This window comes from Periplaneta americana, chromosome 6, assembly GCF_040183065.1.
Source record: "Periplaneta americana isolate PAMFEO1 chromosome 6, P.americana_PAMFEO1_priV1, whole genome shotgun sequence".
NCBI lineage: Eukaryota > Metazoa > Arthropoda > Insecta > Blattodea > Blattidae > Periplaneta > Periplaneta americana.
Window position 1 is genome coordinate 152,169,000 of NC_091122.1, and position 18,770 is coordinate 152,187,769.

General features: G+C 34.3%; 1 protein-coding gene across 2 annotated transcripts in view; it reads right to left on the reverse strand.

The window, feature by feature from the left end:
- Positions 1-18,770, reverse strand: part of LOC138701934 (transient receptor potential channel pyrexia-like) — a 101,078-nt gene that overhangs the window by 11,315 nt on the left and 70,993 nt on the right. The window contains exons 4-7 of one of the 2 annotated variants that reach the window (XM_069829305.1): positions 17,972-18,159; positions 14,974-15,478; positions 6,688-7,710; positions 1,550-1,804 (exon numbers count right to left, since the gene is read on the reverse strand). In XM_069829305.1, the coding sequence (XP_069685406.1) occupies positions 1,550-1,804; positions 6,688-7,710; positions 14,974-15,478; positions 17,972-18,159 (1,971 nt within the window). The remainder of the gene's footprint in view (positions 1-1,549; positions 1,805-6,687; positions 7,711-14,973; positions 15,479-17,971; positions 18,160-18,770) is intronic. The other variant, XM_069829306.1, reaches the window with a different exon arrangement.

Consider the following 18,770-nt stretch of genomic DNA (forward strand, 5'->3'; position numbering starts at 1 on the left):
TTAAAGGTCTGCTACTAGGTGTATGATTACTACATTTCGGCATGGTCGAGCATAAATCAGATTAGATGATGAATTTTACAAATCTCATTAGAAGTGGAGGACCTTATTGATTTATATTTTTAATGGAATGATTGATTTTTTAATATTTTGGTTTTATTTAACAGATCGGGCAATTTTTGTTGTGAATATTTTTTTCTAAAGTGAGGTCTTAAGACGTTACTGCATGTTTCAAATGAGGTATAGTAGGGAAAGCTAATAATAATACTAATAATAATAATAATAATAATAATAATAATAATAATAATAATAATAATAATAATAATAATAAAGAACTGCTAAGCTATTACTTTGAACTAATTATTTAATTGCTCAGCGTAACCTCACTTAACATATAAGGACTTACTAATTCTTTTGCGAAGGTTTCTTCTAACATTTGCCTAATGCGGGAGTAGTACTGTCACATTTCAAATATTGCTTTATTCGTTCCTTCAAATTTTCTTTTTTGATAGTTGTAAGTGTGACTTTTTTTACGTATCCCCTTAAAGGTATTTCAAAGAGTTAATGGCAGATAAGAGGGGAGACCAGTGCCATGTCCAGTACGTCCAATCTATCCCCGGACTTATTTAATGACTCACGTTCCTGTAAGTCTTGCGAAATGTGGCAACGCACCAACCTCCTTGCATCACATTTCTGCTCTTACACTGGGGGGTATATTCTCCAAGATTGTAGGTAACTGTGCCTTCAGAAAAGTAAGAATGTCACACCAAACATTATTTTCAAACTCGCTGTAACTTTTTATGACTTCACTTTAGAAAGAAAATCAAATATAAGTCCCTTTGTTAAGGAATTCTGAATTGAAACGCGAATTCCAAACAGGTGGTTGGGAAAAAGAATCGACAGAATGGCCAGTCCGCTGCCCCGATCTCAGAGTCTATCACTATTGATTGTGAGGTTATTTGAAGGAGAAGGTTTAATCTCGAAACCCGCGAGACATTGACATTCTGAAAACAGCAATTGAAGTGGGCATGTATCATGAAGCAATGAGTGACTTTCAAAAGTGTTGCCGATTTTGCTTCAATGTGAACGGCGAGCAGTATGAGACAATAAAGTCACTCTGGTTGGTATTATGTATTTTTCTTTATTTTTAAAGTCTCATTTTCTGTAGCCATAAAATTGTGATCAGCGTGTAACCATATTTTTTACTCACACTGTATTTGGGCCATCTTGTATATATGTATTAATCTCAATTGCTTATCTACTTTTTTGTCCTATGATCAATTTGGAACTTGAGACAGTGACTATGAGGGAGTTCCTTACGGTATGTATTTATTTTCTCTGGATTTTCCGGACGCTAAATAACCTACGATGTTGATAAAGCGTCGTAAAATAACCTAATAAAATAATAAATAAATCTCTGGATTTCTTATTTCATCTGCTTTAATATAAACGTGACCTATCTAAATATGTTCACTTGTTGGAATTTTAATATTTTAGTAGTATGATAGTTATACATTGTGTAACAATGTCAGCTATATAATTGTAAACTCACCTTGAAAACATTGATGGCCACTTTAGTGAACATGAGGACGCAGTACCCCCAATCAGGATCTCTGCACAACAGGAACATATATTCCGTCCATACAAGTAGAATAGCAGCTGTCGTCACGTGACGAGGCCACGTGATACCGTTTACATCGTGATCCACAGTAGCGACTATAGCTGACAGAGCGAAGCAGATCCATTTCAACCATGACTCCCAGTCCGCCAAATACAGTTTGGGTGACTGGATAGCGTGCACCACTTCCTGACATCAAACAAAATGTTAAACTTAATACTTTGATGAATTCTACTCTAACGTTACTCGTAGATTGCCCAATAAGTTTACATTTATCTGTACATTCACATTTTGGCAAGAAACTATTATTTTTCCTCTATCTATGGCTTGATTTACTTTTTGTTTAAACAAAGCAAATCTGAATTTGATATCGCAGAGACTTATATCACAGTCTACTATATACAGTCGCGAAGCTTGAGGTGATTTTTTGCAAATCTCGCCATAAAGCGCTCCAAGCGGTCAGCAACTAGAAACAATAGACTGTCCACGGTCGACTTTAGATTTAGAGTGGACTGAGTCGTATTTCCATCGAGTGCTAGGTCGTTGCGTATTTCGCATTGATGCTCGTGAAGAAAAATCCTAACATCTATTTCTTATTTTACTTCTAGATGCAAAAAGTGGTTAATAAACAGCTGGAGGGAAGATCTAATGATAAAGAATGAAGCATATCTTTATAATAATATAAAGTTTTGCTCTCTTCATTTCGAAAACACACAATTTATGAATGAAAACAAAAATAAATTAATCTGGAATGCAGTTCCAACTTTATTTGATGTTTCAAATAAACCTGTTCTCTTATTATCTGCAGCTGAGAAACAAAAGCTTTGCACTAATTCTACGTCTGTATCAGCTGAGTCCTTGAATAATTGTACATTTTCAGACAACTTAGGCCTACTTTTTTTTCAAATGATATATTTTTAATTATAGCTGTTAATTTTGTTGTTATTTTTATTAGTTACTTTACTAGAGATGTAGAAAAAGTAAGTCTGTTACAATAAAATTTATTGATCACGTTTTTTTCCAATTCTGGTGTGATTATTATTGCTTAACCTCATCCCACTTTGTTAACTACGTAAGCCTACACTACAAGTACCGGTACACGGAAGTTACTCCCATTAATTCATATTTCCATTATTATTGTTATTATATTATCGTTGTAAAGGGAAATGCAAATTAATATTTATTGGTTTCATAGTTCATTATCGCTATAATCTTGAATGAGTGAAGCGATTATAGTAAATTTCCGTTCGTTTTGCACAAACAAAAATAATATTAACCTATTTCTTGCAGGTACCTTCGAGTTTATGGTGGAATTTAATATACTTCATTAAAATAATAAATTAACTTTATCCTTTTAATATTTCAATAATGGAAGGAAGGTGTTAATTTTTCCAAAAGAACACGACAACGAAAGTGTAACATATTTTGTCATCTGCTAGGAGAGATCTGTGATGATGAGGCGATAGTAGCGATCCTAGTGGTGGGCAACTACCCATGTTTGCATTTTTACTACATATTGAGCTTCGCGACTGTATATAGTAGACTATGCTTATATGTCCATTAAGGGTAGTATAGTCAGTTAAAAATATATGCATAATATACTGGAATAATTGATTTATTTCATTATCATAACCATTATCTATATATTCAATATTTTGACCTCGAAAACTATTCCAAAACCAATCTCTTCTCTTCTTTCCTTTATAATAATTATTAGACGTTGTCTTGTAACCTTTTATTAGTTAATGATCCTAATTAAATATTTATAAGCTATCATGCGTTTAAAAGTAAGAATTTTATCCTCTGAATTTAAAAAATATAAATTTACCAATTACAATAACCTATAGGCCTACGTATAACATTTTTATCGTAAAGGATTAATGTTTAAAATTATAAATTTGAATATTTTATACATTTTGATTACACAACTTTTAACACTATATCACAGAGGAATATATATACTTTATATTCCACATGCATATTTTTATTGACTTTGTATATAAATGGTAAAACAGTAGATAAATTAGTACATTAAAATATGATTGTATTATATATAATTTCGTGCAGGCGTAACAAAATCAAAAAAAAAAAAAAATGGAATATGAAGTGACATAAGTAACATTATTAAAAGAAAGTATGATGAAGGCATGTAATCAAAATATTATGATGATAATTATTGATATATTTAAAATGAAAATAAATACTAGTAACGTCAAATATGAAATTTCTTAAGTCATCAGCAGGTTTCATACGACAAAAAATTAAATTATAAATTATGTTATCTGGATTCAATTAAATCAAATAATTCATGTTGTAAGATTACAAAAGTTTGTACATTAAAACTCGAGTATACATACATAGATACAGGAAATAAAGTTTGTAAGAAATTTGTGACAACTAACCATAGAGTTAAGCAAGGATGTAAATTTACACCGAAAAACCGAACATATATTACGGCCTGGTCTAGATCGAAAAGTCATTGACTGTGCCGTATTTCGCACTGTTGTGAAAAGTTTTGTAACCTGTGAAATGTTCGTTATCAGTTGTAATAACTGTAAATGGCTAAAATACAATAATTTGAATAATAATTTGGGACAAGGAGACGTTTGTAGCTCTATAAATTCTAACAAAAAGAAGTCAGAGTTATCCTTCTTCCGAAAGATCCAAAATATAATATACAGGGTGTTTAAAAAATACGGGGCATAATTTCAGGTATGTATTTCCCACATGTAGACAATCAAAATAGTTCATTACAACATGTGTCCGGAAATGCTTCATTTCCGAGTTATGGCCTTCACAATATTGAAATTCACCGGAACGTTTTTCTTTCCGCAGGTCGTTTTCATTACAGAAGACATTCAAAATGTCCAGACCTCACATCGATGTCTCATTGACCTGCGAACACGATCCCAAACTCCAGGAGTATTGCATATGTCCTCAGAACATGCCACAATTCGATTCCGAAGGGATTCCAAATCAGGCACCGGAGACGAATAAACCAATGATTTTAAATGGTCCCACAAGTAGAAATCGAGAGGGTTCAGATCAGGTGAGCGTGGAGGCCAAGCAATTGGGCCACCTCTACCTATCCATCGATCACGAAAACTTCCATCCAAGTACCGGCGAGCCGTACGACTGAAGTGTGCAGGAGCGCCATCATGCAAGAAGTGAATGCGTTGACGATTGATCAGTGGAGTGTCTTCTAAAACATGAGGTATGGTTCTGGTGAATTTCAATGTGAAGGCCATAACTCGGAAATAAAGCATTTCCGGACACATGTTGTAATGAACTATTTTGATTGTCTACATGTGGGAAATACATACCTGAAATTATGCCCCGTATTTTTGAAAAACCCTGTATACTTTATGAAAATAATATATAAACCTTATGTATTTCGTATTTCAATAGTGGAAGGAAGGTGTTAAATTTTCAAAAGAACACGATATCAAAAGTAGAATACATTTTATCGTCTGCTAGGGAAAGAGTCTGTGATGAGGCGATAGTAGCGATCCTGGTCGCTAGCAACTATTTATGGATGCATATTTCAACTGTCTATGTTTGCATATTTAGTAAGTATTGAGCTTCGCAACTGTATGTACCAAACTGTGGTAGTAGGTTAGCCTACTCCTGGGTTCGCTACGACTGGCTACCGGTACTCCAAACAACGGTAATGTATACAATTTCGTGTAGGCCTAACAAAATGAAAAAAAAAAAAATGGAATATCAAATGACATACGTAACATTATTAAAAGAACGTATGATGAAGGCATGTAATCAAAATATGATGATAATTATTGATATATTTAAAATGAAAATAAAGACTAGGAACGTCAAATATGAAATTTCTTAAGTCATGAGCAGGTTCCATACTAAAAAATTAAATTATAAATTAGGTTATCTGGATTCAATTAAACCAAATAATTCATGTTGTAAGATTACAAAAGATTGTACATTAACACTCGAGTACGCATAGATACAGGAAATAAAATTTGTAAGAAATTTGTGACAACTAATCATAGAGTTAAGCAAGGATGTAGTTTTTCACCATTGCTTTTTAACTTATATTTAGACGAGATGCTAATAGAGTGGGAAAATGGTACTAAGAGAGGAATAGAAGTTTGCTATTGGAGAATTTCTGAATGCATCTGCTTTGCTGACGATCAGGTATTAATAAATGAAAGTAAGGACGAAATACAATATAATATATATCTACTGAATAAAAAAGCACACACGTATAATTAAGATATCAACAACAAAAACGAAAGTGATGGCTTTTGAAAGGTATAAATATAAAACGATTAAAAATAATAATAAATGATACAATTTTAGAACAGCTGTGTTTATTTTAACTATTAAGAAAATATGATATCTTACGAATACGACAAAGAATTACAGATTAAATGGTCGAAGTTCCAGTTTAGATGTCGCACAATACATAGAATTTTGAGAAAAAAATAAGGATAGAAATAAAAATTAAATTATATAAAACAATGGCGGTACCCACAATATTATATGGTAGCGAAAGTTGAGTACTAAGTCAGAAAGAGGAAAGCAGCATACATGTTGCTGAAATGAAGTTCCTCATAGCTACTGAAGGATGAACAAAATTAGGAATGAAGCAATAAGGCAGGAAATAAAAGAAAAAATGGGGTGACCATGTTCAACGCATGGAGAACAAACGAAGACCAAAAGTTCTCCACGAGTTCAAACCAGTAGGAAGACGAGATCCCGGAAGTCCTACACGACGATGAACTGTTGATCCGGAACAGGATAAGCATCCTACCGTAAAGAAGAAGAAGAAGATTACCAAAGGAAGTCTATTAGGTCTATTATAAGACCAACGGACAATAAAGTAAATGAGAACCTAAGCAAAGATGGTGATATTTACTTCGATCTATGATAATTTTTGAGTCTGAGAACGGACCATAAAGCCCAAATCTTACTCTAAAGAAATCTTCATACATTTTAAGGTATAAGTGTTATTTTGATCAGAATACAGCTAATCCATAAATGTAGGTATTGAATATTTTTGTGGTATAACAACGGTAGAAGTATCGTTAATGTTAAATTACCTGAAAGAAGAAGAGTCCCATAGAAGCCAAAGTTACTATTCTCCAAACTTTGAAGTCAAGCCTTGCTGGTAGTTGTATTTGACTCTGGTTGTAGTAATAGAGAATCATTATCAACGTGGTGAAAGATATCAAGAACACTGTGTAGATGGCGATAATTATGTAGAACCAGGATTTCAACTTCTTCCACTTGAGGGTTAGGAAACTTTCAACCAGCGGATGCATCAAAAGTCTCTCTTGTCCGGACTTTGTTCCCGTATCAAAGAGAGCATTAAGCACTTGCATCTCTCTGGTGTACCCATCGCGGGGTAATAGAACTCTGTAGTCAACAGACACTACACACTTTGGATCATTGATAGAAAATTCGTTCACGGATATCGATGAATCCAGCACCTCTTCAAGAAGTTCTACAGGTTGAGTAGTGGCACTAATAAGAAAATCCACTGCTGTGAACTTTCTTCCGTTTGTATCGGTCATTCTAGCTGACATATCAGCTCCTTTCTTCAGCAGAAGACGTGCACAGTCACGCCGACCTTGCTGACAGGCCAAATGCAATGGAGTACATCCGTGAATATCTCTTGCCTCAACAATTTTTCTATCACTATTGTGGTCTAAAAGAGATTCCACAACACCTGAATGACCATGCGAAGATGCGAGATGCAGGGCTGTACTCTCGTTTTGTGACAAAACGGACGTTTTCACAGTGATATCGCATCCGAAGGAAAGTAATATCTTCACACACGCCAAATATCCAAATATAGATGCGATATGAAGAGGAGTCAACCCTCCTGGATCTGTTTTGGTGTTAATAAATGAGTCTTTATTGGAAAGATTATGTCTTAGAAGTTCCTCTAACACTTCTGGGTGGTTTCCCTCGGCTGCTCTGTGCAGGACAGTCATGTTGCCGTCTAGCGTGCACGTGAAATCAGCTCCAGCTTCTAGCAATCTCTTAACACACGGAACGTTGCCACTGGATACAGCTTGAAATATCGCAGTCTCCCCTCGATTGTCTCGAGAGTTCGCTATCTGAAATGGATTTTAACATCGAATGTTTACAAAGACATTAAATTCATTTTGAGGCACCTAACAAAGCTTTTAAACTATGATAATAAAAATATGGAAATGAATCGAAATTTTAAGTTTCATCAAGTTTCATTCAACTTGCAATATTGTCACTAAAAATTTTTTGTACATAGGTACTTAACCCTTAAATTGGCAAAACTTCATCTCGCACTCTAGTTTATTAAACCGTGTCGGACTGTAAAGAAAACAACTATCGCAATGTTCATATTTTATATGTTGTACAATATTATATTATTGTGAAATTTAAATTTTCCTACCAATTTTTTTTCTATTTTATAGGCCTATTAAAATTATAGCATTATTAACCTGCTGTATCCTATAGGATACTTTGCGAATTTAAAGATTAAAAACGAATATTCTTTACTAGTCTCATTTGGACATCTAAATTTCCATTCTCAAGTTTACTAGTGAAACAATTTGTTTTGAAAATTGATTTTAAGACGCAGAAAGACCATCCAGTGTTTTCCTCGACTTATAGTATAGTATGATGCCTTCAGAAGTAATTCAGCAAAGAAGTATATTATTAATTATTATTGATATATTTGAAGAGTCCACTGCAAGAATGTTGGATGTCACTTACTTGTCGAAAATGGACCAAGACTGTCAATGCATAGCTTAAGACATATAGAATGTACATAGAGAGTTATATGGCATTAACACTGATAGTCATTGTCCAGTAATGATCGGAAAATCACAGTTAAGCTTTGAGCGCTAAGCATTTCAAACTTTCAATTGCTTCTCCTGCAAAATGTATTCCAAATGACATCCATCATTCTTGCAGTGGACTCTTCATTTGTTACCTAAGGTTTTAAATTTTAGAATTGTAATTTTCAAGTCTGAGTGACTAAACATGTTGACGCTTATCGTGATGTAGAACTAGTTCCTTATTTTCGTTACGTATGGGATAATTCACCATCACATAAAAGTGCAATTCATTCTAGCCAATACAATGAGAACAACGGGAAAACAAGCAGATTAAGGGGGTATAAGGAGAAGACGATTAAAGTGAAAACAAGAGATAAGCAGGAGAAGAAGAGAAAGATAAGGAGATTATGGGGAATATAAGAGAAAGAAGGAGACTAAAAGGATAACAAGGATTTAGCATGGAGAAAATGGGGAATAGAAGAAGAACAAGGTAATACAAGAAGAACAAGGGGAAAACTAGGAGAATAATCTATACTAATAATAAATCTGTAGCCGAAATTTTTCTGGTAATTTTCGATTTTCCAAAAATAATTGGTCCTAACATATATAATTAACCACCCTGAAACCGAAAATGGCATTTTTGAAATTTTTGTTTGTATGTCTGTCTGTATGTTTGTTACCTTTTCACGCGATAATGGCTGAACCGATTTATATGAAAATTGGTATATAAATTAAGTTCGTTGTAACTTAGATTTTAGGCTACACGGCATTCAAAATACTTTATTTAAAAGGGGGGTTATAAGGGGGCCTGAATTAAATAAATCGAAATATCTCGCTTATTATTGATTTTTCTGAAAAATGTTACATAACAAAAGTTTCTTTAAAAATCATTTCCGATAAGTTTTATTCTTTGAGAAATTTTGACAGGACTGATATTTAATGACTTAAATGAGTTTTAAAATTAAAATAACTGCCATCTAAGGCCGTGTAATGAATTAAAAAACAAATGACTTCGTCTATAAGGGGCCTTGGACAGCAACAATCGAAAGCTATGAAAGATAGCCTACAGATAAAGTTTCTGTATTTGTATGAAGTAATTTCGGAAGCTAAATTAACCGATTTGTATAATTAATTATTAATTCACCATTGGAAAGTGTAGTTTCTCTAGGTGGACATAATGCTATAATGTTATTACAGTAACTTCTGAGTGAATCGAGGACAGGTAAGATTAAAATAGCTTCTTATGCACAGAAAACTTGATAGGCTATTCTGTACATTCGTTTCCTGTATTTCCTAAAATAATTTTTATGACCAAATGAGTGGTCTCTGGATCAAAATGATCGCAATTTAATTATGCAAACACAATTTAAATTAAATAACATAATAAACGATTTATCCTTATATCAAACACGAATGTTCCCTGGATCAAATGTCCTATTTTAATTATGTAATTACTTTATATTTATTTCTAACGGGTGCAGCGGAGCGCACGGGTACGGCTAGTGGGAATATAAGAGAAAAAGGAGACTAAATGGAGAAGAAGAGGAAGATAAAGCGTACAAGGAGAATAAAAGGAATGTAAGGTCAACAAGAGGAATACAAGAAGAATATATGGAAGATAAAGAGAACAAATGGAAGACAAGGAGTTTAAGAAGAATATAAGGGAAAGAAGGGGACTAAAAGGAGGACTAAGGGATAGACATGAAGAACAAGGGGAAGACTAGGAGATTAAGGGGAATATAAGGAGAAAGGAGTGCTGAGAGGAGAACAAGGGGAAGACAAAATGTACAAGGAGAATAAAAGGAATGTAAGGTCAACAAGAGGAATACAAGAAGAACAAATGGAAGACAAGAAGTTTAAGAAGAATACAAGGGAAAGAAGGGGACTAAAAGAGGACTAAGTGGTAGGCATGAAGAACAAGGGGAAGACTAGGAGATTAATGGGAATGTAAGGAGAAAAGAGGACTGAAAGGAGATCAAGGGGAAGACGAAATGTACAAGAAGAATAAAAGGAGAACAAGGGGAAGACAAAATGTACAAGAAGAATAAAAGGAGAACAGAAGGAATATAAAATCAACAAAAGGAATATAAGAGGAACAAACGGAACACAGAGAGAAGAAAAGGAAGACAAAGAGAACATGAGGAAGATAAGAACAATGGGTAGAAACAAGGGTACAAACTGTGAAGGAGGGAGTGGGAAGGATCAGGACAGTCAGATTATTTCCACCCTCAAACTTATGTTTGAGGATCTTAAATCTTCAGTGCAGATGGAGGTGAATGAACTAAGAAAATCAGTTGAATTCATGTCGTCCAAGTTCGATAGTCTTAGAGAGGAACTGGCGCACACAAGACATGAACTCAACTCCACGCAGGAGGAGATGAAGAGGCTAGTGAAAGAAAATGACCATCTTAAGCAGGAAGTGAGTGATCTGCAGCAGTACACACGCAGAGACAATATAATGCTATTTGGAGTTCCGGAGGTCGATGAACAATCAACTTATGAAGTTATTGACCAAATATCGGAAGTCATAGGCGGTAGTGAATTGGTGCAACATGATGTAAGCATAGCACATCGTATACCATCCAGGCCAGGAAAGACGCGTCCTATTGTCATCCGCTTCACAAAGAGGAGAAGTCGTGATGAATGGCTCCAGCTGTTCAGGAACGAGGCCAAGAAAGACGACAGCGGCCCTGGGATTGCGACAAAGAAAGTCAACAGGGAACTTCCGGAAGGAAGAATCACAGCAGGTGACCAACTGACAGCAGTGACCAGAGACCTTTTGAATAAGACAAGGGATGCAGCACGACTGAAGAATTATAAATTTGTATGGACAAGAGACGGTAAGATATTTGCAAGAAAAGATGAAGCCAGCCCCGTGAGTAAAATCACTAATGTTGACGATGTAAATAATTTGTAAATACTATTGTGTCGGTAACCACGTTTAATTATACAATATAATTGACTTAAAAATGGCTAGTAATACTATATTAAATGAAATCCATCAGTGCAAATTTAATAACAATAATAACACAATGGTTTTTAACGATTTACTTCACTGCAATGAGTATATTACCAATATTCTATCAGATCTTAAAATATTTCACTTAAACATTCGTAGCATCAACAAAAATTTTTCCGAACTCTGTGTTTTACTTAATAATTTTTCCTTTTACTTTGATATTATAGTTCTAACTGAAACCTGGCTTGATCATGACTCTGGCTATGATATTAATGGTTATAAAAAATTTGTTAAAAGTAATAAGTATAATAAATGTGATGGTATAGTTGTATATTTTAAGGAAAACATCGTAGTGTCTTTAAGTGATATTGACATTTCCCATTGCAACGCTATACATTTTCAATTAACACTTATTAATGATACTCTTGTTAACCTAACTGCAATTTACAGATCTCCAAAACTATGCAAAAATGAATTTCTGAAAAATTTTGAAAGCTTCTTGTCAATATACAAAGATTTAAACAACCATGTTATTCTGGGTGACATAAACATTCAAATTTTAGAAAATAGATTAGATAATTTTGGCAACACGTATTTAAATATCATGCATGAATATGGATACGTGAAATACTTAAATTCCATTACTCGTCCATCATCCAATTCATGTCTTGACCATATTTTCCTAAAAACGGGAAATAACTTACATTTTATACCTGGAGTATATGCAAGCGCAATAACAGATCATTATATGACTTTTGCATTGTTGTCAATCAGTAATAAAAGTATTAGCAGAGAAGCCACTGAACCTTCGGACAATTATAAGCTAATTATAAACCATAAAAGCCTAATATCAAATATTAATAATATTAATTGGGAATCTATATTCTACAATGAAGACGCAGATACATGTTTCGATAATTTTTATAAAATACTCTGTAACCTAATTTGTAAATTTTCTAATCATGTCCCTCTCAAATTCTCAAGTAAGTACAAAAAAATTAAACCTTGGATTACCACAGGTATTGTTAAATCAATACGATCTAGGGATAAGTTAGCTAAGCAAGTTAAACGAGACCCACAAAACAATGTTTTATTAAATTACTACAAAAAATATAGAAATATTCTCACTAATGTAATAAGAAATCAGAGAATCAAATATTATTCTGAAAAATTTAACAAAAATAAAAATAATCCAAAGCAATTTTGGAAGACCATAAACGAAGCTACTGACACCCAATGTAATAAAAATAGTATATTAAAGACAATTATAAGTCGAAATGGAATAACAATTGAAAACAAGGAAACTATCGCAAATGAATTTAACGATTATTTTACTAATGTAAGTCATGACATCGTATCTAATATAAAAAAGAAAGTATTTGGTACTCATCACTATAAGCTTTATAATAAAAGTATATCATCTATGTTTATGTTTCCTGTAAACGAATGTGAAATCATTAATATTGTAAACAGTTTAAAAAAATAATGTGTCTCCTGGTATTGATGGTATTACAACAAATACCCTGAAACTTATTATCGAAGCTATTTCTAAACCACTAGCCTTTATATTTAATTTGTGCATATCTCAAGGTGTATTTCCCTCAGCCCTAAAACATGCTGTGGTGATACCAATTCACAAGTCTGGTGACAAAAATAATCTTAATAATTACAGACCCATTTCACTATTACCTAGTCTCTCTAAGGTATTTGAAAAATGTATAAAAACACGGTTAATAACATTTTTAGAAAAAAATAAACTACTAAATGATAATCAATTTGGTTTCAGAAAAAATTTGTGCACTGATGATGCTATTATGGCAGTTACCTCAAAAATAATTCAAGAATTAGATGTAGGAAATAAATGTCTAGGAATTTTTCTAGACTTACAAAAAGCTTTCGATACGGTCAATCACAGTATACTTTTGAATAAAATGGATAGATTAGGAATTAATGGAATTGCTTTAAAATTATTTAAATCTTACTTAAGTAACAGAACTCAAGCAACTAAAATAAATGATCACCTTAGTAAATCACGTAACATTGACATAGGTGTACCTCAGGGGACGATTTTAGGTCCTGTTTTGTTTTTAATATATATCAACGATTTACTTAAAATTGACATTGAGAAATATTCTGGTACTCTGTATTCTTATGCTGATGATACTGTGGTTATATTTAGCGGTTCGAGTTGGAATGAAACTTATCAAAATTCTAACAGTGGTATTAATATTATTAAAGAATGGCTGGATGCTCACTTACTTTCTTTGAACGTTTCTAAAACAAAATTAATACCATTTTCATTAACATCACATGGCCTTGAGCAATTAGAAATAAATAATAATATAAGTATAACTATACATGATTGTAACCTACCTACTTGCTCATGTAACGCTTTGAGTATATCCTCACAAGTTAAATATTTAGGCATTATTATTGACCAACATTTAAAATGGGACAAGCATATCTCCTTTCTGTGTAACAGATTGCGTAAAACAATCCACAAATTTTCCATTCTACGCTCTTATTTACCTGTTTATGTTCTGCGTACTGTGTACTTAGCTCTGTTTCAATCAATAATTCAGTATGATATTTTAGGTTGGGGAGGAATGGCAAAATCGACTCTCCGTCCTTTAAATCTGCTCCAAAAAAGAATTATCAAAATTTGTCTATATAAACCTTTTGATTACCCAACAAAATTAATTTTTCAGGAATTTGGCGTATCAAATCTAGAACAAATTTATAAACAAAAATTGCTGATTTACTTCCATAAAAACCACAATAAATTTAAATTTGATCCTCATGAATACCAGACGAGACAAAACTACAGTTTCTTTCTAAATACTCCCAAATGCCACACAACTGCTGGATTAAAACACAGCAGAAATTTTGGACCCAAAATATATAATACATTAATTAGAGCTTACCCTGAGCTAAGTACACTTAACACACATAGATTTAAGAAACAAATCAGATTAATTATTTAATTGTTTAAGCTAATTGAGTTAAAAATTGTTACTCTAATATTCATGTACTTCTGTATTTTCTATTTGTATATAGACCCTGTTATTACATGCTGTATGTATTTATTAATGTGATTGTGCTCAATGAACTCTCGTAATTTTTTGATATATTTTGTATAACTGATCTGAACTGCGCCCGAGCACGAGCTTCTGCTCTTTCGGGCTGCAATGCCTAATGTAGCTCAAGTGTATAGTATTAATAAATATTATTATTATTATTATTATTATTACAAAGAGAACAAGAGAATTCCAGGGTAATAAGTGGACGACAAGGAGAACAAGGGGAAGACAAGGAGAACAAAGGGACGAGAATAAGAATAAGGGAAAGACAAGGATAACCAGGAGATGAGAAGAAGAGGAATATAATAAGAACAAGAGAAAGACATTGAGAAGAAGAGGAATAGAAGGAAAATTATGAGAATATAAGGCAAACCAGAGGGATACCAGGGAAACAATGGAAATGCAAACACAAAAGGGGAAGACAAGGATAACAATGAGAATACAAGGATAATAAGGCAGAATTTCAAACTCTATTTAGCAGAAATAAAATAAAAAACCGTTTTGCAACACTGTGTTACTTACTCTTCTGCAATCAGAGATGTTGAGAATTTCTTCTAAAATATCTAGGTTGCCACTTTGTGCCGCAAGATGCAGCGATGTTGCGCCGTCAGAATTTTTCTCACACACGTCAGCACCCGCCTCTAAGAATATCTCCACTCCTGCAAACCACTGAGTGGAGATTGCGTAGTGCAGAGAAGTGTTGCCGCTGGAATCTCTTTCGTCCACAGGATTTGCTTCTGCACTGTAGCTCCTGCTGGCCGAAGAATCCGCCTCAGAGTCTCTGTCGATGTAACAGTGAAGGAGAGCCTTCAGCGGCTCTTGAAGTCTGAGCGAGACGGCGAGGTGCATCGGTGTGCAGCCACTCCTGTCCACGTACTGTCCGTGCCGAGATAAAGCTTCCAGCTCCTTGACAGCCTCGGGACACTCCAGGGCCACCGCTGTGTGCATGCATGTAGTGCGCGGTGTTGTTACAGTCGATGACGGCTTTGCACCTGCTTCCAGTAATACCCTGATAACTTCTGGTAGTCTGCGAAAAAAAGAGTTAATTAAAGCCTAGATCATATATACCCAGATAGGTCGGCCTTATAGGCTTTGACGTTAACAACGTTTCTCAGGTTTACTACGCTGCCATCTAGTTGTTACATAAGGAGTCACGTCATAATTCCCATTTGAATTGCATTAGCGACTGTACTGCCATCTCGTGTTCTTTTACGGCGGACGGGTGACGATCATGGCGGTTGTTCTCTTCAAAGTGCTGCCGATTTTAACATAGCGATGAGTTATCTGTTACATATATGATCTAGGATTAAAGCAATTCAAGATTTATCAAATTAAATTAAATTATGTTTTATTTAACGACGCTCGCAACTGCAAAGGTTATATCAGCGTCGCCGGATGTGCCGGAATTTTGTCCCGCAGGAGTTCTTTTACATGCCAGTAAATCTACTGACATAAGCCTGTCGCATTTAAGCACACTTAAATGCCATCGACCTGGCCCGGGATTGAACCCACAACCTTGGGCATAGAAGGCCAGGGCTATACCAACTCGCCAACCAGGTCGACTAAATTTATCAATGTATGAATACATGAGACGGCCGTGTAGCTCAGTTGGACAGGTCCTGGGTTCAGCTCCGGAAGTCGGTAGGTTTTTGGAGTAAAAGTATGTCTTTCTTCTCGCTAGTTATGAGAAGTAATTTGGGAATTGACTATCACATGAAAATGTAGTCCCCTAGAACTCTGTGTATTCCCATTGTTATAATTGTATTACCCTTATTCTCCTTGCTTTCCCTTTGTACTCCTAGTATCCCCTTTATTAATTTTGTTTTCCCCTTATTCTTCTTGTATTTTCCTTGTTTTTTTATATCCCGTGTTCTCTTTGTCTTCCCCTTGCTCTCCTTGTATTTCTATTGTTCTTCTCATATTTTCCTTTTTCTTCCTTTATTCTACATTAATCTCTATGTCTCTCCAATGAAAGATTTCGATATTGAGGACCAGTTAATCTACGGGGGAAAATGTTAACCTGTCACCAACACATAAATTTGAAACTATGTTTTCCTTTAAAACTGTTCATTTTACGACTAATGTTTATTGGACTTTTTTTCTTGTTTTGGTGCGTACTATCACACATAAAATATTAGACCCGTTTTCTCAATAGTCTGTATGCTCTGTTTTAGTATAGAATATTATTATATTTGCTAAACAAAACTAACACTGAAAACTAAATCAATAAAAACAGAATATATCTAACTTAACTGTTAAAATCAAGATTGAAAATTCTGATGATTTAAATTTCAACAAATCAAGATCGACCGGCGAACTCAACTGTGCAAATTGTGTCGCCAACTACTGGGTGTTCAGTTCAAAATGTGTCATGGCTCGCTGTATGCCGTCATGTGGCTAGCCGATGAGCCTAGAGAATTCAATCTTCCTACACTTCCGCAGAGTTGTATAACCTAAGAGGCAGAAAAGTTGCCTAGCAAGTACGGCGTTCATTCTGAAGAGTACGTACCGATACGTACGGTAACGCCGGTAGTGGCAGGAATGTGAACTGTTTGGAAATACGTACTGTCGAGAAAAGGGGGAGAGGGTTAAGACGATTACTTACACTTTTGTTGACATTAACTTCGACGGTCAACATGGACACGGAGCATTTGATTTGTGTTGTGGAATGTTACCGTACGCAACCGATGTTAACAAATACCCTGCGTACGACTTGCCGGCGCAAAACACAGTTCGAAAGAGGTTATGGTAGCACACAGACCGTACAGACCGCCATCTGTTGCTACGACGTTCAAGTTATATCGTACACGTTCTCAAGTTCAGATTGAAGAACGCCTTAAATAATAGGCAACTTCTCTAACATATAAGCTGAAACTCGCTTCAAATCGGTGACCCAACAAGTGACGTCATGACACACTTTGAAATGAACACCCAGTAGTCTTTCCTAAAATCTCATACTTTTACACACACAAAATCACATCAACCTTGAAGAAAACAAATATCTGAAATTCTACTTGCAATTCATTTTGATTTTCAAATAAATCAGTTCAAGATATACATTTCTTTAAAGTTTCTCAATCACATGATTTATCATTTGTTGCAAATTAATATTTGCTAATACATATTACTAAAGAAAATATATGAACGTTCTCACCTATACGGCATCATCAGATATTCAAATGTTATAACGATATCTAAAACGTAAGTCCAATTGGAATTTGAATATCTGATGATGCCGTATAGGCGAAAACGTTCGTATATTTTCTTTAGTAATATGTATTAGGAAATATTAATTTGCAACAAATGATATTTCATATGATTCAGAAACTTTAAATGAATTTATACCTGAAGTTTTACTAAACAGAATTTATTTTAGTTCCTGAAAATTTGTAGGAACTTGAAATGCATTGTCAAAATTACAATTTTAGCTTAAAGGGCCTGAAATCTCCAGTAGGAACTCCTGGAATCCGGAGAGAGATTCCCATCTGTGCCACCCCATGAATTCATCATGCCTACAAACCTTTTAGATGCTGGCAGATGATTTTCGTCTCCAACAAGCTTCTCTCCAATTACATCAAAGCAGGACATCCCACAGTCATCAAGTGCGTCCTTATTTGCACCAGCTGCCAGTAGCATCTGAATGCATTCTAAGTGGACTCTCTGGCATGCCACGTGCAACGGCGTACTTCCAGGCTCTGTATGCGGCAGCTAGAAAAAAATAGAATTATGTAGTTTCGTACTTGTAAATTTATTGCAATTAGCTTAAATGTAAGTCATTCAAAAGTTAGTTGGAATTTTAAATATAATTTTGATACTTCTTTTCAATTCTGTCTTCATACTCCCCCCATTTAGATTTAACAAGACGGAGCCTTCTCGTTAACTACTGCATAATCTCTTCCTCATTCCATGAGACCTAGTTTCGAGACAACAGTGCAATACAGTAATTATTTGTAACCAAACTATTCACACATTATTATCACGCATATGAAGTGTTTGAAAGTCTAATTTTTAGTGGTTTATTTTACTACGCTTTATCAACTGTTAAGGTTAATTAAATGAATAATAATAATAGTAATAATAATAATAATGGCTTCATTTAATCTGGCAGAGTTAAGGCCGTAAGGCATTCTCTTACATTCAACCAGGACTAAAACTTGCTTACATAGTTAAACATACAACTGGATCGGAATTAAGTAATTACATACTGATACGATTTAGGTACATAATGAGATCAAAAGAGGTAGTTACATAAAAATGTACCTCATAAAATAAAAATAAACATAGTGGAATACATATTAATGTTGTTAGAATCAAATACG